At 36.5% G+C, this 25,213-nt stretch overlaps 1 protein-coding gene across 2 annotated transcripts in view; it reads left to right on the top strand.

Annotated features, from left to right (window-relative positions):
* Window positions 1-25,213, top strand: part of btbd11b (BTB (POZ) domain containing 11b) — a 148,311-nt gene that overhangs the window by 67,347 nt on the left and 55,751 nt on the right. For both annotated transcript variants that reach the window (XM_021467774.3, NM_001424048.1), the window contains exon 2: window positions 23,608-23,751. In XM_021467774.3, coding sequence (XP_021323449.1) covers window positions 23,608-23,751 — 144 coding nt within the window. The remainder of the gene's footprint in view (window positions 1-23,607; window positions 23,752-25,213) is intronic.

Raw genomic sequence — 25,213 nt, 5'->3', positions numbered from 1 at the left:
AAAGGTATCAAATGACCCATTTTAACTTCGATTGATTGGTTATTCTTCTGCGCAGTTTCAAAAATCCTTCACAAGGCCTCAATCAAATTATTCTCTGACGTCGCGTGCGGCCCATGTTAAAAAGAGCCGGCAATACGCCCAAGTCAAAATGATGAATCACGTCAAACAATTTGGAGCCCAGTTGCACGCAAATTACCACTCAGCACTGCGAAGAATGCAGCAAGTAATGAGCAGCGACTCCCAATAAAAAACACTTTTCAGATACGAATGTATGTCTCTGCACTACTGTTCCTCTAACAGCATGTCCCTCTGTTTGTATGCCCGGAGATTGGTCTTCCAGGGGGTCCGCTGATAACGTGCTGTCCCAGATCGCAGATAAGAGAACAACATGTGTGTTTTTGATTGTTAGTGACAGCAAGGCTTACTTCAGCAGGGGAGATCGTGCTGTTTTGGTGATGCAATCGGGGTCACGGCAGGAGGTATCGCTTTCCATTACCAGTTGTTTCGGAGTTTTCCGGAGAGAAGTACCATAGGGCATCCGGGCAGGCTGTGACACAGACACTTAGCTCAGTATCACTTTAGTGCACGCAGCATGGTCATTACCCAGCATCCATTCACAGGGGCATGTTTCCACAAGTAAACACCACCGTGGTTGTGTTTTAGTGCCTTTCGTCTCTTCACAGTTTTATTCAGCTTTCACAGAGATTAATATAATCTCTGCCTGTGTGAATCATATTATTTTGAGGTTTGCATTCACTGATATGTAAGACCCTGCTGCTGGACGGGCTTTGTTTTGCAGAGTTGTTTTCGATCAATAACAAATGCTCCAGATGAAGATTGCAATAGATTTCTGCATTTATTCATTAGGCGAGTCAATAATTTACCAGAATCCCTGGCAATTTTGATCTCAGCGCAGCGGTGACTGTAAAGATGCTGTTGTGAACAAAGTGAATAGGCAGATCAAAGCACATAATGGAAATGTGAAGAAACAAATGCTGCAGCTGGATGAAATTGGTTGAATCTACAGCATGAAATGTAGAGAGTGACCAATCTGATCTATGAATAATGACTGTAATGTGCCAGTTATCTCTTTTAGAAACCTGACAACCATGTAGTTTGACGTCCAAATGTCTTACTTGGAGTATGAACCAATTCTTTTTTTTTCAACGAGAAAAGAAAAATTCTGTGTTAATATTGACCGCAAATTTTTATTTAGTTTAAGTCTTAATCTTTTGACAAATTTAAATTTAATAAGATTTTAGTCGACTAAATCTACTCTACTCGTATGATGATGTAATCGCATCCTGCATCTACTGTGTGTCAGTTACTTTTTAAATGTGTATGTGTGCGTCATGCAGCACACACCAAAATTAATTCTGATTGGATATTTTCCAAAAATATCCCCCATCACATTCTCGTCTCAATTTTATTACTTTACCAAAATGTCAGTATATTTTTATTATAGTCGTAGTCATCATCACTTAATTTTTTATTAAGTTTTCATCTAGTTTTCATCGGTAGAAACTTGTTTGTCACAAAAATTATGACGAAAATTTTCGTCAATGAAATTTAAACGGATTCCAAACTGTTTGGACTTGTGAATTGGCTCTTTTCATTGAATCAAAACACTCAGTACATCAAATGTTAGTCAATTTCCAAATGACTTATGAACTTGCAATGAATCAAAATGGAAAGCATTACCAGTGTTTTCAAATTCATGAATGACTGACCCATAAACCAGTTCATAAAAGGGAATAAAAACACTCAAAACAACAAGTGCAGTTTGATAACCACATGTGTGGCCCATGAACTGGTTCTTTTTTTTTTAAACCAAACACTCAGAACAAAATATGTTGTTAGATTCATAATTGTTTGACTCATCAACATGTTATTTTAGTGAATAAAAACAATCTAATGTTGGTTAATTTCCAAATGAATGACCTATGGATCGGTAGTGAATCAAAACACAAAGCACAACCATTGTAGTTCAAGTCCTACAGGAATGACTTATGAATCGATTCTTTGCAATGAAACAAAAACAAATTGTCAAATGTTTGATTCATCAACCATCAAAAATCTGAACAGATTATGTGGTTAGATTCCAAACACTCAGCACAAAATATGTATTTATTGTTTCTCATATGATTCATGAACTGTTTTTTTTTTTATTGAATCAAAACACTCAACAAATGTTGGTCAATTTCCAAATGACTGACTTATAAATTAGTAATGAATCAAAACGAAATAAAAGAATTAACAGTGTTTTTCAATTACTGAATGATTAACTCATGAACCAGTTCCTAAAAGTGATTAAAAACACTCAACAAAACATGTGCAGTTCAATACCTAAATGTGTGGCCCATGGACTAGTTCTTTGTATTGAATCATTGAATCAAAACACTTAGAACTAAATATGTTGTTTGATTCACAAATGTTTGACTCATGAACAGGTTCTTTTAGTAAATCAAATGTTGGTCAGTTTCAATATAAATGACCTATGGATGCAGTAGTGAATCAAAACACAAAACATAACCAGTGTAGTTCAATTCCTGCAAGAATGACTCATGAACCGGTTCTTTACAATGAATAAAAAAAATTCTTAAATGTTTGACTCATCAACGAGTCAAAAATCTGAACAAATTATGTCATTTGATTCCAAAGTGTATGACTTGTGAATTGATTCGTTTTATTGAATTAAAATACTCATAAAATAATATGTATTTAGAGTTTCTCATATGACTCATGAACTGGTTCTTTTTATTCAGTCAAAACACTCAACAAATGTTGGTCAATTTCCAAATGATTAACTTATGAATGGGTAATGTATCAGAACTAAATATCTTGTTAGATTCACAAATGTTTGACTCATGAATAGTTTCTTTTAGTGAATCAAAACACTCAGTACTGTACAACAGATGTTGGCCGATTTCCAAATAATGACTTAGGAATCGGTAATGAATCAAAACACAAAGCATAACCAGTCTAGTTCAATTCCTGAAAGAATGACTCGTGAACCAGTTCTTTATAATGAATCAAAACACTCAGGAAAACAAGTGCAGATCAATTCTCAGATGTTTGACTCATGAACTTGTTCTTTATAGTGAATCAGAATGCTCCAAAATGCAGCATATCTAGTCTGAATCCAAACAAACGATTCTATAATCCAGTTCCCTTCAATAAATCAAATCCAACTAATGAACTGGTTCTTTTGACTAAATCAAAATCTTACTGCATGTATTCAACCCAGGCTTATGAATATAATATGCAATTTTTTTTGTATTATTGTTGTTTCATGACCAGTTAATTTATGCTATGTCTTGAAAGCCTATCATTAAATACACTGTGTAAACACACCTTTTGCAGGAATTGTAAATGAATTGATTTATTTCAGTCATCTGGAAGTGGAATTGGGGAGACCTGTCTGAAACGCTTATTATTTTTCCATTTTTGCTTGGTGACACAAGTGGCTCATAAATTACACGCTTCACCTTTAACAGTCTAGTCAATGTGGACTGTGAGAAAAAAAAAGTTAAAAGCTTTTGTGTGCTTTTGTTTATGCGAGCTGGATCGGTTTGGATCATTTAGAATTCAGTGCACAAGCTGTTCATGCATCACATTGTTAATAGGCCTTTTACGGTGAATGCTGTTTATGTACATTTCGATTTTCTTGTCGTCTTTTGTATTGGTCTAGTGTGTGTTTGTCCTTAATACCTTCTAAGTGCCTTCAGGGTGAACGCTACATGGATTAAATACTAAAACCTATATATTTCTATATAGACCATGTATATTCCTATCCAGGCTGCATTTATTTGATTTCATTTATTTATTTTATTTCATTTACAAAAATGTATTAAACCATTAGTATTGTGAACTTTTTTTACAGTTAAAAACAATGATTTTCTATTTTAATATAGTTAGAGGTCACACTTTAACTTAAGTAGTCTTAACTACTATGTACTTACTCAAAAATATGAATGCAATTAAAAGTAATGTGTATAAATGTAATTACAGAAATTAATTACAGATGTACTTACATACAGGAGTTTAATCAATCATAAGTACTATGTAAAAATATGTAACAAATAATACATTTCAGTGTAAGTACATATTAGTTAAGGCCACTCAATATAAAGAGGGACTTTATTAGAAATGTAATTTAATCCAGTGGTGTTAAAGGTCCTGATATACTCAAAGGAATTAAAGAACAATCGTACATAATGTAATTTATAAAAAAATAAAATAAGCTCAGGACTAAATTTGTTTAAGTTTGATGCAGTTTTGCTACTTAATTAATATTTAATTCAACCGGATATTTTGAGGAAACTTAACTATTTTAGGTATTGCCCGAAAAATGGCTAATTCACATTAATTCATTTGTATGAAAATTTATGATTTTTAAAAAAAGGTCTGACCTAAACCTCACCCTGCTAAACCCAACCATCACTGGAGGATGAGCAAAAAATACTGAAAGGTAAATGAGATCAGATTCACAAGTTCATAAGAATTACCCATTAAAGGCTGATTTATGCTTTTGCCTGGCGCCACATCGTACATCTTCGCTTAGGGCACTTGCACCTCACGAAACGAACAAGGGTTTTATTACTTGATGTGTTCGCCGTTGAGATATTCTTTTAAATGACAGGGGGCAGTCAATCATAAAATCAGACATATAAACAGAGATGTTGGAAATTTCCGTAACTACGTCATTTCATTAATATCATTCATGCCTTTATTAATCCGGGGTCACCACAGCGGAATGAACCGCTAACTTATCCAGCATGTTTTTATGCAGTGGATGCCCTTCTAGCCGCAACCCTTCTCTGGGAAACATCCACACACACACATTCACACACACTCTCATACGCTACGGACAATTTAGCCTACCCAATTCACCTGCATGTTTTTGGACTGTGGGGGAAACAGTCCTTTGGGGGAAACCGGAGCACCCGGAGGAAACCCACGCCAATGCAGGGAGAACATGCAAACTCCACACAGAAACACCAACTGACCCAGCCGAGGCTCGAACCAGCGACCTTCTTGCTGTGAGGCGACAGCACTACCTACTGCGCCGCCTTTTTGATTTTAAATAGCTAAGACAAGGATAATGCTTAGCACAGAATAAAAAGACTCAGCAGTGTGTGTGTGAAAATGAGAGGTGTCTTTATAGTCCAGGTAATCATTCATTTATAAACTTCAGCTGTGTGTGGATGTTTGTGTCAGTGTCCAGATGACTGTCAGCTGTGGCAGGAGTGATCAGAGTAATGACTTTTAGGAGTTGTAGTTCGGTTCAGTGGCAGAATTGTAGTTCTCCAGCGATCTGCTACTGCTGGTGATCATAACAGGTTGTGTAAATTAGTCATTAAGTCAAAAAGTTACTAAATTATTGTGAGATTACATTGGTTTAATTCCATTGTTTATTTTTTAACACGCTAGTTTGTCCATATTTTACCCAAATTTGGGTGTGTGCACACACACACAGTATGCAGTTTCTCAGTGGGAATATTTGAGAGGTTTGTGCTGACCGTTTCTCTGACAGTCATGCTTCTTAAATGCAAACAGACACATGCCGTCAGCGACAAATCTGCAGACCGGTCCAGCTTTCTGATCACCGAACAACTCAGAGCAAATCCCCGGGGATGATTCCAAAAACCATTAAAGCCCTGCGGTCAGCCAGAACTGGAGACAAACTGCGCAGTCACACGACGCATGTAGACACAGCCGCATCCCTGTCCTCAAACTCCTCCCTCCATCCCAGAAATACAACATTCCTGCGTCTCACTGCTCTACATATGGACTCCATCTGCCTGCCAGAGACTAAACCCATTGCAAAACTCTTTCAAACACATATCGTATCAGAAGTCAAGGCAAGATGCAGGCAGAACATGTTTTTCATGAACCTGTCAGATTTTGAAGTGTTTTTGTTTTTAGTTTAATGTACAGAAATCATCTAAAAAAACACTTTAAATGTCGCACTTTTCAGCTTGTGACTGTAGATATCAGTTACAACACATAGTTTTAAAGACTGTTTTCTCAAAATGAGTTTTTCTTCTGCTCTGAGCCATAAATCTCCGCTTCAGCAGCTCTTACATAAACCAGACATTACAGTTTAATGTCTCTGTATTCTGAAGGTTTGAGACGTGTTCATACAGTACATTATTTGTCTGATTTTATTTGACAAAAATGTGTTTTTGTGCCTTTTTTAGGATGTATTTTTGGCCTTTACTAGATAGGACAGTATTTAGACAGGAAGCAAAGTTGGAGAGAGAGAAGATTGTAGGTTAAGGAAATGACATATGTCAGCGTGCTAACCATTAGGCTATTATGTCGTTTTTTTGTGTCCCAAAGTAGAAATGAATCAGTCTGTCAAGTTTACATTATTTTGTAAATTGGTTTCCACTTTAATTAAATTATATTAAACAAACTCGATTAATGTAACCATTCTGAAGAAACTGCATGTTTTACTATAGCTTTTAGAGCTAGGGCACTGCCATCTTGGACTATCACTGTGTTTCACGTCATGAGGTTGGTTCCGTTCCCTCAGCTGAACAGATAGAGTGGAAGTAATAAGCTAGACAGACTGGACAGCCTAATTTAACCCAATGCGTGAAGTTGTGGATGTAGAGCTGGTGCAAATACAAGCATCAGATGTGTGTCTAATATAAAAATGTATATATTTATTCTATTTCTCTCTTTTAATTATCGATCATTTGATGCGATTTGGTCCACTGTCTGTCTGAGTTTCAACCATGGTTTCAACAAGGTCCGGTATACTGATGTAATGAGGGTGTGTACAGAGTTGATCGATAAGATAAGAGAATAAGTCTTAACTTAATTCAAAAAGACGTGACTTAGTAAGGTGTAAAGTCATGTATTTTGATCGTTGCATTAGACTTATATGTACAGGTGAAGTCAGAATTATTAGCCCTCTGAAATATTAGCCCACCTGTTTAGTTAGTCTCCCCAATTTCTGTTTAATGAAGAGAACATATTTTCAACACATTTCTAAACATAACATTTTTAATAACTCCTTTATTTTATCTTTGCCATGATGACAGTACATAATATTTTACTAGATATTTTTAAGACACTTCTGTACAGCTTAAAGTGACTAAAGGCTTAACTAGGTTAATTAGTCAAGTTATTGTATAATGATGATTTGTTCTGTAAACTATCGAAAAATATATAGCTAAAAGGGGCTAATAATTTTTACCTTAAAATTGTGTTTAGAAAATTAAAAACTGCTTTTATTCTAGCCAAAATAAAACAAATAAAAAAAAATTAAGCTGGGCTAATAATTCTGACTTCAATTGTATATATAAATATTATATATATGGCCCGTGGCGTCAGACAAATGAGTGATATTCCAAGATGTTCAACTGTACATAGTGTGAGTACGCCCTTTCTGTCAGCAGTTCACCAGTAACTCTCTGTAAATGAATTAAAGCAAAACTACTGTATTTACATTTACAACACCATTTATCTAGCTCTAAATGTATTGACAGTATTGTATGACTTTACTGTAAAATATGAAGTGATTTTTATAATACTACTTTAAAATACAGTAACTTACTGCAAAACTATCCAACAGTAAAATACATGTTCATATTACAGATAAGTACTGTGTAATTTACAAAAATCGTTAACAGTGTATGCAAAATACTGGATATTTAATGAAGTCATGCTTTGTTTGTGTATTTAAACAGCATTTTAAATCAATAAACTGGAGATGTATGGTGATATTTATTTGATCATTTTTTATCCTATTCCTCTGCCTTGCCTGCCTTTTCTTACATCTGATTTCGGAGGTGTTTATTCTCAAGTGTGCCACTGAAATACCATCTTGCACAAGAAACACTGGATATTATTTGACTCTCATGTGTGTGTGTGGGTTTAACCTAGCGAAGGGTTAGTAAAGGAGTTGACCAAGCACATATCTGTGTAAGTGTGATAGGTGTTGTGGGTGTAGGTTTACATGGTGTGGCTTGAGTCTCTTTCTTGCATGCTGGCATTGCTCTGTGAGAAATCCAGGGACTTGTTTTTCCATATTTGCTCTTGGAAAGAGACTGAAAATGTGTGTGTGTGTGTGTAGAGCAGGCCGAGCTTCACAGACCTTTAAAATAGATTTAAATACAGACTCTGAGCTCCAGTGAGGTCAGTGGCGTATCCGCATTCGGCACGCGTGCATGGGAAAAGCTGGGAAAACTCCGGTGTGTTCCTCCCCATTGAGTGCCCAATCTCTTCTGTCAGCCTGTCAGAGCGTTTGGTCCACTGTGAAGCACGCGATAAGTACTCTAATGCATTTCTGGCACTACAGAGGTGAATGCAAATCATTTTTAAAGCCTCTTTTCTGAGCCAACCTGTAGATTTTTTTGCTTTCTTAACTCTTCTGAAGTCAACACTTTGGTCTTGTGTTAATATGAAGTCTGAAAATATGGTACCATTTTGTTATTCTATGCAAAACAATGCTCTAAATGACAAGAATCTTATTTTAAATTAGGAAGAAATATTTTTACAGAAAAAAAAAAAAAAAGATCAATAAAAAGAGTATATTTAGAAATACACTACCTGACAAAAGTCTTGTCACCTATCCAAGTTTTAGGAACAGCAAATAATAACTTGACTTCTAGTTGATCATTTGGTATGAGAAGTGGCTTATATAAAAAGCAAAGGCTTCTAGATTACACTTATTGAAAAGTCTGTTGGATGGACTTTTCAGGTAACTGTTTGCCACATCTAGAACGAGAGGTTCTGTTTAATCCTTCATATAATCGCCAGATGCTGTCCACCATGCAAGTGGCAGCTATATGTCAAATTGAACACCACGTACACCATCGCAAACGGGCTTGCACTAAGTAAACTAATATCGCTACTCATGAAAAGACCGGTATTGCTATTAACATGACGTATGTATATAATAAGGTACAGTATATGTCAAAAGCAACATTGCAATATCAGACAGCACCCGTGAGAAAAGCACAGTTATATCTCTAACAGACTCATTCATGTCAAGCAGTGTGTGCAGGGCCGGTGAGCAGTCCGTGTACCTTTTGGTCACTCAGTAATGTTATAAAAATCTATTTTCTTGTAATAACGGACTTTCGTTGAGAAATATTTTCCAAACGCTTGCATATGTATAAATTTTTGCTTGTTAGTTTGATTACTGTTGATTTCAAATGCAATAAATATGTTTGTATAAAACTTGTAGTAACTGTGCTTCTAATTGGTGGGTGCAAATAAATTTTGGCAATGCGCCTACATTTTTAAAGTTAGGAGCACCGGTGCTACCAAGCAAAAAAGTTAATTTCGAGCCCTGCACAAGTTGTATTGTGAATATTATGATGTGTTTTCCTTGCCTTGCCCTGTTTGACTCTTGCTTTGTTCTGTTTGTTTATGTTGCTTGCTGCTTGAACTAACAATTTGCCTGTTTATTAACCACAACTCTGGGTTCCCTGCATGCATCTGTTTGCCCCTATTTTGACTATTGTCATTCTCATAAAAACCTGCATTTGGATCCTCAACTCAGCAGCATCCATCACATTACAAGTATGTTGCAGAGACATAATTTTTTTTGCAGTAGCAAAAAAAATGAACTGAATGGGTTAGTTTATTGAATTAAAATACATTAAATTATTGTTTTTTCATTTATGGCAAAAATTATTAGAATATGGTACCATATAGTAAATATCGGGTTCCATGAAGATATTTTGTCCTATAAATACATCAAAATGGAAAAATCAAATTTTGATTAGTAACGTGCATTGCACTTCTTTTCGACCAGTGGTCCCCAACCTTTTTTATCACCGCATACCGGTCAACACTTTTAGCGCAGACCGGGAGGCAGTGGTTCGGATGATGACAAGTCAAAGGATGACAAGCTGAAAAAACATTGCTGTCACACTGATACAAGTTTTATTTATGGAGAAAATTACTAAGCACTGCAGTGTTTGGGTGTTTTGTGTTTGTCTGATATATTAGTCTACCAAAATGTGTACATTCCATACAAGCTGTAGCTGATCGGTCAGTTCTTGTCACGTGACTCGCGATGCGTTCAATAAACTAGGTGCCTTGCGCAAGCTGCACACCTCCGTTGGAAATATTGCACTTGTGCAAACTCTAGAAAAGACGCAAAATGAGAACTGCCAGTAAAAGACTGCCGTTATTTGCAATCTCCAGCAATTGATCTTCTTGCACAGACATGGTGGATTCACCTCATTTGTTGACAAATGGGTATCGGATCAATTCCTTAGCACTGTGCGGGTCCTTCACTGGGCCTTTTCTTTTAACCAAAGAAACTTTCCAAAGACAACTGTTTTTCAAAATAAAAGGTCGTTGAGACTTCGATATTAAATAAAACAGAAATAATTAATGAATTCTTATGTGGCCTCGTACCAATTGATCCACGGATCAGTTTTGGTCCACGGCCCAGTAGTTGAGGACCACTGATTTAGACCACTTTAAAGTCAATTTTTTCATTATTTAGAGGTTTAAACCCTCAGATTCCAGATTTTCAAATAGCTGTATCTCAGCTATATATTGTCCTTTCCTAAAAAACATACATCAATGGAAAGTTAAGCTTATTAATTCTGATTTAAGGCCATGAATAAATCTCAAAATGTTTGTTGACCCATAATCACATGTCAGAAATGATCATTGGTTGTTTATTAAAGCATTAAAGCAAAAATCTAAAATTCAAATGAAATATAATCCAATGGTCAGTGGCGTATGCTTTAAACATAGGAAAAGCTGTGAAAACTGGTGTGTTTCTCCCCATTGACTGCCCAATCTCTTCGGTCAGCCTGTCAGAGCATTTGGACCACTGTGAAGCATGCGATAAGTACTGCAATGCATTTCTTCCACTAAATCATTTTATAGCACCTCTTTACTGAGCCAACCTGTGGATGCTGCATTTTCCCCCTAACCATAAGCCAAAAGTGGGTGTGTTGCCAATGTGAATTCATTGGGTTTTGACATTGTTACAAGGCACTGGCATGCCCACAATCCTCAGTAGGTTGAAACCTGGCGGGCGCCTTCATTAGACGTTCCCACATGTTCATCGGCTTGAAAACTGCCTGAATTGAAATCTTCCAGGTTGCTGGTGTTTGCTTTCAGATTCTGCTGCTGTTTTGATAAGCTTGTTTTGTTTAACAAAGACCTTCTGCAGTTTGAGGTCAACCGAAAGTCTGGTTGAAAAACAAACTACATCACAGTGTTATGACATATCACTCTTATAATAACATGCTTCAGTTGTAATCTGGGCTCTACAGTGCAGCACCCTAATTGAGGATGTTTATGTCTTTTATGGCCAAATGTCTGTTTGTTTTATGGTTAAATAGCTGTTTTTGTTCACTGGTCTACAGCTTATACAGACTAACAGACCACTTGAAATTTCCCAGTTTCTCTGGATTTATGATTTATATTCATGTGTTTCAGTAAAACTTTTTTGTGTGTACTACTACAAGTGATGAATGTTGTCAATGAAGAGCATTGCCATTTAGATCACTTTTTTGCAGCATAAAATGTGAAAAATGGACAAGTTATTTACATTTTTAGACAACACTAATACTAAAGTCTCTTTCACACTACAAGCAACTCGCAGTGGCAAAGCGATAAGTGACAGTTCATTTTAATGGAGAGTGAGCGCCTTCCGGCAACCTCCATCTACGCGAGCGACAGCGAACGTTTGCGACCAAGTAGGCGTGTCGAGCCACACAACAAAGTTGAGAATCCTTCAACTTTATGCAAATGAAGAGGAAATTTCTTGAGCGACAGCCAATAGGAGCACCAGTAGAGCTCACACGATCATCTCTCAGCCCGCTCAGAGGCCGGTTGTATTCGTCTATATATCTACACAGACCTACGTTTTCAGCAGGTCGCCACCCATAGCGACAGGCAGCTACAAAGTTGCTGCTAGTCTGAATGAGGCATAATACTTAATACTTTACCTTTAAAGACCGCTATTTTTATTTTAGCAGTCAGCCTCAAGTGTCATATATCATTTTAAACAGGAGAACCTGAAGTTTTAATCTGTGTCATTTAAAAGTCCAATTTAAAATATTATTGGTCTAAAAACATATAAACAGTCAGAAAGTTTAAAATTTAAAAAAACGATTTTTTGAAAAGTGGCATTTTCCAGTTATTCCAAACAAAACCTCATGAAGTTTGTTTTCTTTAGAATATAATTAGAATGTTTCATACTTCCAACATCAATTTTGTCAACATCCAACATTCCAAATTATAGCATTTTATTTCAATGTTATTCTAGGCGTTTTCACTGAAAAACTGATACATTCTATTTACCGAGAATGTAGATGCCAAAGATGCTTGGTTTTTTAATTTCTTATTTTTGCTGTCAGCATTAAGTGACATATATCATTTTAAGCAGGAGAAGTTGAAGTTTCAATCTTTATAATAAAAAATTCAAATTTTACATTTTTTACACACAATTTTTTACAGAATTTTAAGAAAAATGGCAAAAAAAATTTAGCGTTTTTCACAGCTAACACAAACAAAATCTATTGAGGTTTGTTTTTTTTTCTTTAGAAAATTTTGCTAGGCTGTTTTATACTTCCAACGAACATTTTGTCTACATTCAAGTCATAGCAATTTATGGCAATATTATTCTAGGCCTTTTTCAGTGAGAAAAACTAATGTATTTTATTCACTGAGAATTTGGATGACCAACATGCTTGTATTTTTAATTTTCTTTAACTTACTTAGCAGTCAGCATTAAGTGTCATATATCATTTTAAAGCTACTTATGTTTGAAAATCCATATTTAATGGAGTAAACCCAATTTTCAATCATAATAAATAAAAAACTTAATATTCTGACCATCATTTTCTTATCAACTAAAATCTGGAAGAAATGTTAATACATCTTTATAAAACTAATATATAACTGATCAATCTGAGAACCTTCAAGTGATCTCTTAATTAGTTGTAAAAACTGCATTCCTTTATGTGCTATGATCTTATTTTTTGGGGTCCATAGCACGCACACACACACACACACACACACACACACACACACACACACACACACACACACACACACACACACAAATATATTTATATAAAAGGTGTAACGGTATGCATCCTGAATCATCATCCTGAACTATCATGGTATGAGGCTCACGGTTTGGTTCACAGACTCCTACGATAAAAACAGTCAGTCGATATGTGCAGTCACAGCTAGACAGAAAATACCACAGCAGTGCAACAACTGAGGAACCATTCACAAAAAATATGTTTTTGTGGCTAAAAATGCGAGATGCAAATCTCAGGAGTGGTTCCGCCATGTTACCATTGTTATGCTGACTTGCTACCCCATAAACATAAGCGTGAAACACTAATCCCGCCTTTGATTGGTCCACTGCACTAGAACTGACAGAATGACAAATGAGAATATACATATATAAAACCAAAGCTGCTCAACTCACTGCAGAATTAAATGTGTATCTCAACTCTCCTGCTTCCATCAAAACTGTTCGTTGTGAGCTTCACTGGATCAATATATACATGAACTTTGGTTAATCATGCCAATGCCGAACGTTTTAAGTGGTACCAGCAGCGAAAATCTTGGGCTGTGGACAATGTGAAACATTTATTGTTCTCTGAGTCCACCTTCACTGTCTTTCCCAGATGCGGGAGAGTTACAGTGTGGAGAACCCCCAAAGAAGCATACCATCCAGATTGTTGTATGCCCAGAGTGAAGCATGGGGGTGGATCAGTGATGGTTTGGACTGCAATAGGTGGGTGTAGGGTTACTGGCAAGGACTACCGAACCATTCTGGAGGACCATGTGCACCCAATGGTTCAAACATTGTATCCTGAAGATGGTGCCTTGTATCAGGATGGTAATGCACCAATACACACAGCAAAACTGGTGACAGAGTGGTTTGATGAACATGAAAGTGAAGTTGAACATCTCACATGGCCTGCACAGTCACCATGGCTAAATATTATTGAGCCACTTTGGGGTGTTTAGGAAACGCTTTTCTCCGCCAGCATCTCATAGTGACATAGCTACTATTCTGCTAGAAGAATGACTCAAAATCCCTCTGGCCACTGTGCAGGACTTGAATAGATCGATGAATCGAGTGATGTCCAGCAGAAAGTCAGAATGGAGAGACTGTACATCATCAGTTAAAAAAGAAACACCAGAGGCTCTACTTTTCTCCGTCTCCTGATGTCATCATAAACCAAGCTCCTGGAGAATCGAGACTCTGCAGCACGACTACCACTCTGGACACACTTTTAATGGTTTCCAAACCCATAGGCCTTTGGATAGTGAGTCGGATGAAAGAGGTCTTAATCTGTAGTGGCATCACCGGCAGACACCGCACACTTGAGGAGGACGAAAATGAAGCTCCAGGGCCAAACTTTTCACATCATGACCTGCCGTCATGATCATTTATTTATTATTATGCAGCATTATGCAAATGCATTCTCACACTGATCGCCATAACTCATTACAGCCATGAGCGAAGCGTTGGAGGCTCTGTATGAATGACAGTATGTTTTCAAGCTTTAGGCTCTTTCTCTGCACCCTGTGGCTTTGGTTTGTTCCACTGTTTTGTTTTGTTCTTACTCTTTATAGCATTTCACAATCTTTAATCTTTTAATACCCCACCAAATACTGATTCCCTCTTTTCAGCCAGTTCCTGTTTAATAATTGAACTACTAGTGATTATTTTTGGGGCAATCACACAGGCTACTGCTAGCTGACCATTGAATAACCTCTGAAATATTAATACTGAAATATTAATATTATTATTCTGCAAGGTTCTGTTCAATTATTTATTGAATTTACTGACTCTGGGATTTACTAAAGAGCAGGCTTAAATATAATGGACATTTGTAAGCATTTAAACACTGAAGGCTGAAGCTTTTTTCGCTGTATCCACACTGTTTGAGTAAAAACTGAAGATTTGTCTCTCCAGAAGATCATATAAGGTTCATGATTGACCATAAATGGTTCGTGTCGTGAATATAAATGACTCCGCTCTGACATGCCACTCTTACAAACACGCACATCGAGCATCATGTACACTGAATACAGACAAATATAAACCCAATCAGAGTAACGTTAACCTATTTTGTTCACCAGATCTGTTGTGGATAAAGGCTAAACTATAATTAAATTTGACAAAAGAGAGTGATATAGATTTATCACGTTGAATTTTTTAGCTATAGTGAAAGAAAACACAGCCAGGAATTAATATCAGCCTCTGCATAAACATATGACATTTAAGCTGTGTGATTTGACACGATTCAGCAGTCTGCACGTGTTTGGCATCAAATTTCACAATAAACATAATAAATAAATAAAAATGTAACTAAACTTACATTATACCTCTTGGTGTGGAGATGAGTAAATGTGTAATCTGTAAATCGTGCATTTTCGTCTTGAGGCGAGTTTGAACATGCCTAGTGGAGTCATTGCACATTAATGCACAGTAAACAAATTGGTGCTCACATTTTCAATATAAAAGTCTCCCATACATAGTGAAATATACGCTTAAAATAAGTAAGAAAGGAAAGTTATGTGTTGCCTCACTAGAATGTTTGGCTTATCAAACGCAGCCTGAGACATGTATATTAGGGATCTCAGAGATTTTTTAGGATCTCAAAGCTGCATATAAGTCGTGCTGTCTTGATGACATAGCTGCTCGTCAGGTCAGGATAAATGACTTAAAGTAGGCATACATGCAAATGAGGAAGGGCATAGCCGCAAGGGCGGGGGGGTTGTATGGCAGTTAGGACAGTTCTAAGGGCCCATGCATTTTGGGGGCCCCCAGACAAGTTATTAGGGGTGCATGATAACACCCCCTTTCCATGAAAGTTTGTCAGAAAACTTTTCACCTTCAATGATTGGCCCGTTGTTCACCTGGGTTTTATAGTCATGGCATTTACATGAGAATGAGGAAACATTGGTGTCTGAGGCTCACAATGTGTCCATTTCCATAAACTGATTATTTATTATTCTACTATGCCTTGGTACACCCAGGTTTTCATTATAAGGCACCTTTAAATAAATGCTCTTTTCAACATTTATAAGTAGTAGCAATCAATATGATAGTAAGAATTTCTGAATGTGAAAGATTTTAGCTTATGCCATCTGTTAATGCCAGCTACATTAAAAAAATAGATTTTTCTAAAATAATTTTATTAATAATCAGATAAAATTAATACAAAATTATTTTTAAACTGTAATAATATTTCATATTATTGCCTTTTTTAGACATTTTTTTTCAAAATAAATGCAGACTTAGTGAGCACAAGAGACCCCTCAAATACATAGTATAACCCCAAAACACTTAAACTTGTTTATCTGAAATATTTCTAAATGTTTCACTTTAAAATATGTTAAAAAAAACTCCTATTTTGTTATTTAATGCACTGACCTTCACGAAACTGTAGAAACAATTTAACTTTTCATGTAAGCCAAGTGTAAAAAAAAACCTGCCATAAAATGTTTTAGCACATTTTCTTTTTAAAGCATAATCACAAAGAACAAAAAACAAAAAGAAAGGAGTTGGATGAAGCCAAGTGTATGTGTGTATGTGTGTGTGTGTGTGTTTCTCTCCATGTGAAGTCTTTATAGTCTACTGTAATTTGAAGAGTTTACCCTGACCGATGTTTGAGGAAGCGGAGCTGAAAGGAAAGCGAGCGAGATGCCAGTCTTACCACCCATTGCTTTAAGTGTTTCAGGCTGGCAATGCATGAGCCTGGCACACTCATCTGTCACGGAGACCCGCTGAGAGTTTTAATAAGAGCTCTGGACTCTAGAGATTGTAGCGAACGAGGGGGGAATTGTGCTCTGCTTTAGGATCTTATACACCTGTCAGTCATTCTTCATTGAGCTGAGACCAGGCAAGATCTTATTAGGAGTTATTATGAGCATCTGCTGGGCTGCGAATTAGTTTGTATTAAAGGGGACTCATTATGCCCCTTTTCTCATAAGATGCAATGTAAATTTCTGGTGCCCCTGTGAAGTTTCAGCTCAGAATACCACAAAAAATGTTTCTTATAGCTTGTCAAATTTGCCTCTCTTAGAGTGTGAGCAAAAACACTTTGTTTTTGTGTGTACCCCTTTAAATGCAAATGAGCTGCTGCTTCCCAGAAGAGGGCGGAGATTAGTTCACTCTATTCTGAAACTCTAGAAACAACAAAACAAACAAAATGAGTTTTGGATTAAAGCTCTACATCATCAAACTAAAGTCAGACAATGATGGAGAGAAAGAGCTTAAACTGCACTAAGATGTTTCTGAAAAGCTAGTGGATAGATTTATGTAGATACTGTGAAGAAAAGTTGATTTAACAAGTCAAAAAGGAAATGAGAATAAGTATAATTTTTTAAAAGCCCCCTATTATGCATTAAAAAAGGTCATATTTGGGTTTTGGGGGTCTCTAACAACATGCTGAAATGCATGCAAGGTCAAAAAACACTTTCACGGTCTTATAATATGCATTTATTTAACCTAATTATCCCAATAACTCCCATATGATTTGTTCAGCATTTCATTTGTTCCCAAACCCTTCTTAGTGCGATGCTAATCTATTATGACTGGTCGACTGCTTTCAGCAGTGAAACAGAGAGAATCGTCCATGTGTCTATGTGTCTATGTGTGAGCCCAATGCAGGAGTACAATAAAGCAATGCAGTTTAACACCAGCTTATTGCTCTATTCTAATACAACGACACACATTCAGAATTAATCTATAGAGTGGCAAAAGCTTAACTATTTTGAAACTTGACCGCCGCACATATGTAGGAACAGCTGACGGGGGTCACAGAATTTTCAATGTCGAAGGCCAGATTAACATGTGAGAATATTAATGTTTGAAAATAAATCACCTTTTAGGCATTTGGTTATGTGATGAACAACCCCTGCAATTTAACAATCTGAATAAACTTAAAAAATTCTTTAAAAGTTTAAACAGTAAATAAGTATTCACGATATTGGGCAGCACGGTGGCTGTTGTTCAGGTGGGTTTCCTCTGGTTGCTCCAGTTTCCCCCACAATCCAAAGACATGTTCTCTAGGTGAATTGGGTAAACTAAATTGTCTGTAGTGTATGAGTGTGTGTGAATGTGTGGGTGTTTGGGTGTTTCCCAGTTCTGGGTTGCGGCTGAAAGGGCATCCACTGTCTATTGCTTACTGTAGAAGTTGAAAAAAAACATATGCTGGAATTTTTGGAGGTTCATTCAGCTTTGGCGACCTCTGATGTATAAGGGACTAAGCCGAAGAAAAAATGAATGAATAATTGAATTCACAATATTTTGAAGTGGCCATGATATCAATATTGTGCATGTTCATTATTACAATAAGTTGAATAATTGAATATTGGCATATGCACACTCTGCTAGATCATGTTCATTGTTTATTTAAATCCCCATTAGCCACTACCAACATCATTACCAATAAATTATAATCAAAACCAAAACAAACAAAACACTAACAAAAAACAAAACGTATAGCTTACAACAAAATTAGTAGTTTGTTAATCTATATAAATATGATTTGTGTGATATAAGGTGCAAAATATTCTAGTTTCCAAAATGTGTAATTGTATTAGATATTTTGAAAAAAAAAAAAAAAAAAGTCAATTCCTGTTGTTGGAGTCGATTCCAAACTTTAGAATTCATTCTGGATTCTAAACACCTTCTTTTTGGAATTGACTCCCAGCTCTTTTAGGGGAAATCTGGAACTGTACTTAGCGATCCTGCTTTATCAGGGTTCCCACGCTTCTTGAAAGCACTTGAAAGTACTTGAATTTCAGACAGGGGATTCGAGGCCGTGAAAATCCTAAACACAGGTCCTTGATAGTGCTTTAATTAAATGTGTCTATGGTTTTATTTCAACAACTGTACTCAGTTGTCAAAAAAAGAAAGAAAAAAACTGAGAAATCCTTAAATTAAAAATCTTACATTTAAATCTTGTGCAATAAGACTGTCAAATAAGGCACATTTTATCAATATTTCAGAAATTGCATTTGAATATCACAGTACGTGACCTTTTAAAGATGGTCAAAATACATTTTAAGTGTAAATAAAATGATAAGTAGTGCTGTGCGATTTGGGAAAAATATCTATTTGCGGTTTGTTTGATTTTTTTTTGTTTTTTAAGTATAACAATTTTGATTTTATTTGCGAGTAAATTTTGTAGTCAAGCTTCAGCTCAATATTCTGTATAGTAGCTTCCTACTGCTAAAATGCAGTGAGTGTTCGTTTTTTTTTAGATTAGATTAGATTCAACTTTATTGTCATTACACATGTACAAGTACAATGCAACAAAATGCAGTTTAGGTCTAACCGGCAGTGCAATAGCAGCAAGTGCAGGATACAGGTATAAGTTATAAAGTGCAGTTATAGAAACACTATGGTGATATTTACAAATGAATGTACTATCAACATTATATACAGGTTGTATTAGCTATGAGCAGAGATTTACACTAAATAAATATATATGTACAGGTTGCTATTAATAATCAGAAGTGTGTAGATAAAGAAACATGATTACAGATGTATATGTGCAGTGGGTATGTACAGTTTAAATAAGTAAATCAGTTCAATGTAATGCAATGGATATGTGCAAATTTTAAATGTGCAAATGTTAAATGTTAATAAAGATATTAACTGTAATTTAAAGATATTACCTTTTATTCCAATTTTTTATAAATATTCAGAAATTATTATTTTTCTCTAGAGCAAACAGTAGTGAGTTTTAGCGTTAGTTATCTCCTGGGGCCTTTGTGATTTTTTTCAAATAGGGAAACACCCGCCACAAACTCTGACATTGTAATTTGCTCTTACTTTCTACTAAATTGAGTGTCATTGGCAGTACTTTTAGTAGATTTTTAGCAATCTGCCCTTAACCCTCTCAAGGCAGGCGTTGCAAATTTGCAACAGTTAAAAATTAACTACCTTATTACTCCAGATACATATTTTATTTTATTTACATATTTTGAGTTTTTTTACTCAGAAGTACCACTGCAGGACTTGGTTGTCCATTAGCAACAAACAGTTTCCCCACTTGCTCACCAGATGACACAAAAGACAAAAACTTTCTTGGAGTACCACATGACAAAGTGACTTGGAAACATGACCTATTCAATGAGGATTTGAGATATTGGATTTTTATCCCATATTGTTTTTGTTGTTGTTCTGCCACAGAAAAGCAATTTGTTACATTGTTTGAAAAGTTGTATATAAAAAGTTATTGTTTATATCATATTCAGTCGTCAGTGTCTAATTACCACACGTGGCCAATGTTGCAAATCTGCAACATCCCAGAACACCTTGCATGTGAAGGTCTCTCTAAAAAAAGGTCAGGTTTCTATTGTACTACCCCATATGATAATTTTCCCTAAATATCATATTTTTCATGTTTCTAAAACTTAATTTGAGTCTGAAAGGGATAAACTGGCCTGTGATACTTTTTTTAGGTGCTTGATGTTGTATTTCCTCGTGCTGTGGCAACAATTCTGCGACAGCTTTTACAAATGACCTGTTTTTGTTCAATGTCTGTGACTTTGAAACCAAAATAATCCAACGTTACAAACATGCTGTTTCTCTGATATGAATTTGTCTGATAATGCTTCCGTAGCAGCAAATGCCATCCTCCCACTTGACCGCACTTTTCTGTTTGTTCTATTGTGGGCTTTCTGCATAGTTTGGTTGCGCAATTCTGATTGGGCAAAATGAAAGTGTGCTCACTCGATTGGCTAGTAAGATTGTCACACAAAGACGGCAGTCACGCATTTGCTCTGGGTGGGGAAAATTTTATAATATATATAATCTATTTCGATTAATCGCACAGTTCTAATGTTAAGTATAGTAAAGACTTTCATGGCGCTACACATGCTGGGGTATGAATTAAAATGAATGGGGATTAAAAAAGTCCTTAAAAGTGCTTGAATCTGCTGTTTGTAAAAGCGTGGGAACCCTGCTTCATGGAGATTCAAAAAAATAATTGGGCAGAATTGTATTTTTCCAATTAAAGGTTGGATGTATAGACACACTGTAGACACATATCTGTATTCAGACATTTTAATAAAAGTAGGCCCCCCATAATATCTGAATACAGTAACTGGGTACGAGGCCTAGGACAGTGAGGTGTGGTCTTGCATTTCTAAACACCTGAACTTCATCCCCTGCCGCAGGCAAGTAACCATCACTCCACCCCTGCCTTGTCTCCATGGCAACCCTGTTCAAATTCTATCAGGATGCGTCCTGTTTTTTTTTTTAATCCCTCCTTGAAGCAAAACACACTTACAGTAAGATGGACTGCATGATCTAAATCACTGCAGTGGTTTTTTTTGTAATAATCACATGCTTTAGAAGACATATGATGAGTGTGCAAGCAATATATTTACATTATGATAAGCAACATACACAGCTGTCAACCCTCCACTGGTGAAACTGATTAAGGATTTACATCATTCTCGCTTTCAGGCGGCCCCCCGCAAATTACATTTGCCTCACTAGAGCAGATGAGATGGTTCGAGCAAAAGCACCTCTGTCAGTGGACAACCAAATAGAGTCATTTGTTTCCACCACATCATAATTTAACACGTCGTCGGCTCCAGGAGTGTTCATAACAATGGAAGTGATGGAAACACAAGGATGAGAGCGAATCCAATTTTCGAGGAGCCCAACCATCCTGTTAAAAACAATAAGCACTGTGATTCAGACGCTAACTGAGTCTCACCTCAGTGGTTCGGCTGTGAGCCGGGATGAAAAGCTTTGTGATGGTGCAGTAGGGCTGAACAAGTGAGCCTTCAATCTAATGCGGATTTCAACAGCGCTGGGTGAAGCTTGGCACAGGGCAGAATCATGACATTTGTAATCGTTTAAACGCTAGCATTAGGTGTATACATGCATTCAATGTTCTGCAAATAGAGGGCGGCAGTCCGTTACAGTAATTGCTGGCTGTCCAGAAAGGTGATACGCTTGGCTTTCACCTTGTAAGAAGGCAAAACAAGTGGCCAGCCAAGATTCTCACCTGTTATCGTTCAGCAGGGAGACCTGTTGAATCTGCCGTTGTACACCCGAAAATGTGTTCAGAAAACTATTTGAAGAATTTTGGTTTTCAAATCACATGTAATCAAAATTAAACCTATTCCAGCCTGTTTGAGTTTCTTTTATATTTTAAACAAAAAGATTAAAAAAAAAAAAAAAAAAACTGGTAACCATTGACTTCCATAGTACTTTTATGGAAGTTCTTCCCTCACAACAGATCTTCTCTCACAACCAATAACACAGCAATTCTCATCCATGCATTAATTACTTCATGTCTTGACTACTGTAATGCTTTTCTCACTGGGCTTTCTTCTAAACCTCTCCATAAACTTAAACTGGTTCAGAATTATGCAGCTCTTTTCATTTCTAGGACTCCATCTCACAAGCATGTCAAACCCCTTCTCTATCAGCTTCACTGGCTTCCGGTAAAGTATCGCATTAACTTTAAAATATTACTCCTTGACCTTCAAGGCACTTCACAATCTTGCTCCTCAATATCTCATTGAACTTCTCCATATTTATACCCCTTCTCGGACTTTGATCAGCCAACTCTTTCTTCCTGGTCCCACCTCACACTCGATTAAGCACAATGGGAGACAGATCTTTTCGCTCTATGGCTCCTCCGCTATAGAACTCCTTTCCAATAGACCTAAGGAGCAGTGATAGTCTTCACATTTTTAAATCTCGTCTTTAAATGGATCTTTTTAAGCAGGCCTTAATATGACTAGCATTTATTATATTATTTTATACTTTGGTGTGTTTGTACTTCAGCTCCTTTCATGTATTTGAGTTTTTTTGTTTATTTGTTTTGGTATATCTGTTGAGGCTTGTTGTTAGGTAACCTTGGGTGTCCAGCATGGTGCCATTTATAAATCAAATGAATTAATATTAGGGCGAAACAGTGGCGCAGTAGGTAGTGCTGTCGCCTCACAGCAAGAAGGTCACTGGGTCGCTGGTTCGAGCCTCGGCTCAGTTGGCGTTTCTGTGTGGAGTTTGCATGTTCTCCCTGCGTTGGAGTGGGTTTCCTCCGGGTGCTCCGGTATCCCCCACAGTCCAAAGACATGCGGTACAGGTGAATTGGGTAGGCTAAATTGTCCGTAGTGTCTGGGTGTTTCCCAGAGGTGAGTTGCAGCTGGAAGGGCATCCGCTGTGTGAAACATATGCTGTTTAAGTTGGCGATTCATTCCGCTGTGGCGACCCCGGATTAATTAAGGTAATAAGCCGAAAAGACAATGAATGAAAAAATTAATATTTACTTTCGGCCCACAGCCCTCAATCAAGATTGGTTTTTAGCCCTTCATAAGAAAAATGTTTGGGCACCCCTTCTCTAGTGGTTATAGCCCATGGAGTCCCTATAAGTGTTCCTACCTCACATCACGGAATGACGGTTCATAGGTTGGTACAAACAGAGGGGTCAGAATATGTTCTACTTGGCAGAGATTTATATCAAATGGATCCACTCAGAACCTGTGACCTTGGCATTGGTAGCTCCATACAATATAAATGCAAAAGTTTAGCTATAACTGCTGCTTTTCTCCCAGCTGTGCATCAATTTTTCATGTTGTTTATATTTGTCTGTGCAGGAATCCTCAATTTGCCAGACAGTTTGAGCCTGCACAGGAACCAGCAGTGCTCAAGTAAAGCTGGAGACGCCTACAGTCAGTCCGAGCAGCGCACTATTGAGCAATCCCTACTGGCCACACGTGTGGGGAGCATCGCAGAGCTCAGTGAGTAACCCCGACTTCTGGCTTTCAACTTAAATTTACGCTCTTCTGCACAACATAAAGTTCCTTCTTCAAAAAAAGCAGAAGCTGCCACCATTTGTTGAACACACACCTGCGTTAAGAGTTTTTTTTCAATGATCTACAGCTCTGTTTGATTTGCATGTACAGTACATTTTCACAGTACTCAGGAAACATCTGCATGCTGGCTCAGAGTATTTAAAGATAAAAATTTTGATGCAAATTCATTTCGTTTGAAGTGTTTGCCCTAGGTTGCAGTCATTTCACACCAGAGTGGTGTGTATTTACTAGTAGGAATCCATCTGCTCAAGAGTCAGGTCTTTTCCTCTCTCTCTCTCTATCACCTCAAACAAGCTCTTAACATCCCATACCGTACAATCCACTCTCATACAAGTGCCATACAATGCATTTGATCTTCTCATGAATTTAATGCACTGCTTTAGAAGGCATATCTGCTTTTAAAAGGATCGCTGTTATCAGTAACAAAGTTCTTAAACAGAGCAATTAGGTAGATGACATGCAGAATTATTCAGTGTCCATTTGAATCTAGTTATACAATACTACACAATGTAAAATAAAAGGCAATACTAGACTAGAAATGGTGTTGTACTCAAACACAGAGCAATAAATGATAAAATTTATAGTATTTTAATTGGTATTTGAGCATGTGTGCATGTGATACAGCTTTTACTATAATTTTTACAGCATTTTGTGTGTCCTTTATAGTGTAGCAAAGATAATGACTATCATAATATTTCACTGAATGGTATTTATTTACCAAAAAAAAAAAAATTGTCAGCATATTTAGAACAAGGATATAATTACTTTAGACTATATTTAAAACAATTAGGTTTTGCCCAATTTTCCGCAATACATTTACATTTTTTAAATATCCTTAAAAATTGTATTATCACTCATTCTTTTATATATTTCAATCACATTGTTAATACTTATTAACATAAATATACTGTATATGTTCTGCCATCTGGTATCTGATTAGGAAGGAATTTGAAGCATTATTATAGTTCTATGTAAACAAAATAACCTTGAATTGAATTTAAAAAGGGCACCAAATGGGACATCTTTATATTATAATATATGATATAAAATGATTGAATGTTTTGAATGTAATAGATGATTTTTTTCAAATAGTTTTAATAATACTTTTTAAAAAGATGACATTTAAATATTAAAGAGCCCCTATTATGCATTGTAAAACGTCAAATTGTGGTTTTAAGGGTCTCCAACAACAGTCTGATATGCATGCAAGGTGAAAAAACATCATTCATCAACTTTCATTGTTTTATAATATGCATTTATTTTACCTAATTATCACAACAACAACCATATTTGTTCCCAAACCCCTTCTTAGCGCGATGCTTATTTGTGCTGATTGGTCCGATGACCCAGTCTGTTGCGATTTGTCGACTGCATTCAGTGTGAGATA

Source organism: Danio rerio, chromosome 18 (assembly GCF_049306965.1).
Source record: "Danio rerio strain Tuebingen ecotype United States chromosome 18, GRCz12tu, whole genome shotgun sequence".
Classification (NCBI taxonomy): Eukaryota; Metazoa; Chordata; class Actinopteri; order Cypriniformes; family Danionidae; genus Danio; species Danio rerio.
The sequence above is the reverse complement of the archived record's forward strand: the minus strand, read 5'-3'. Positions and strand labels throughout refer to the sequence as shown.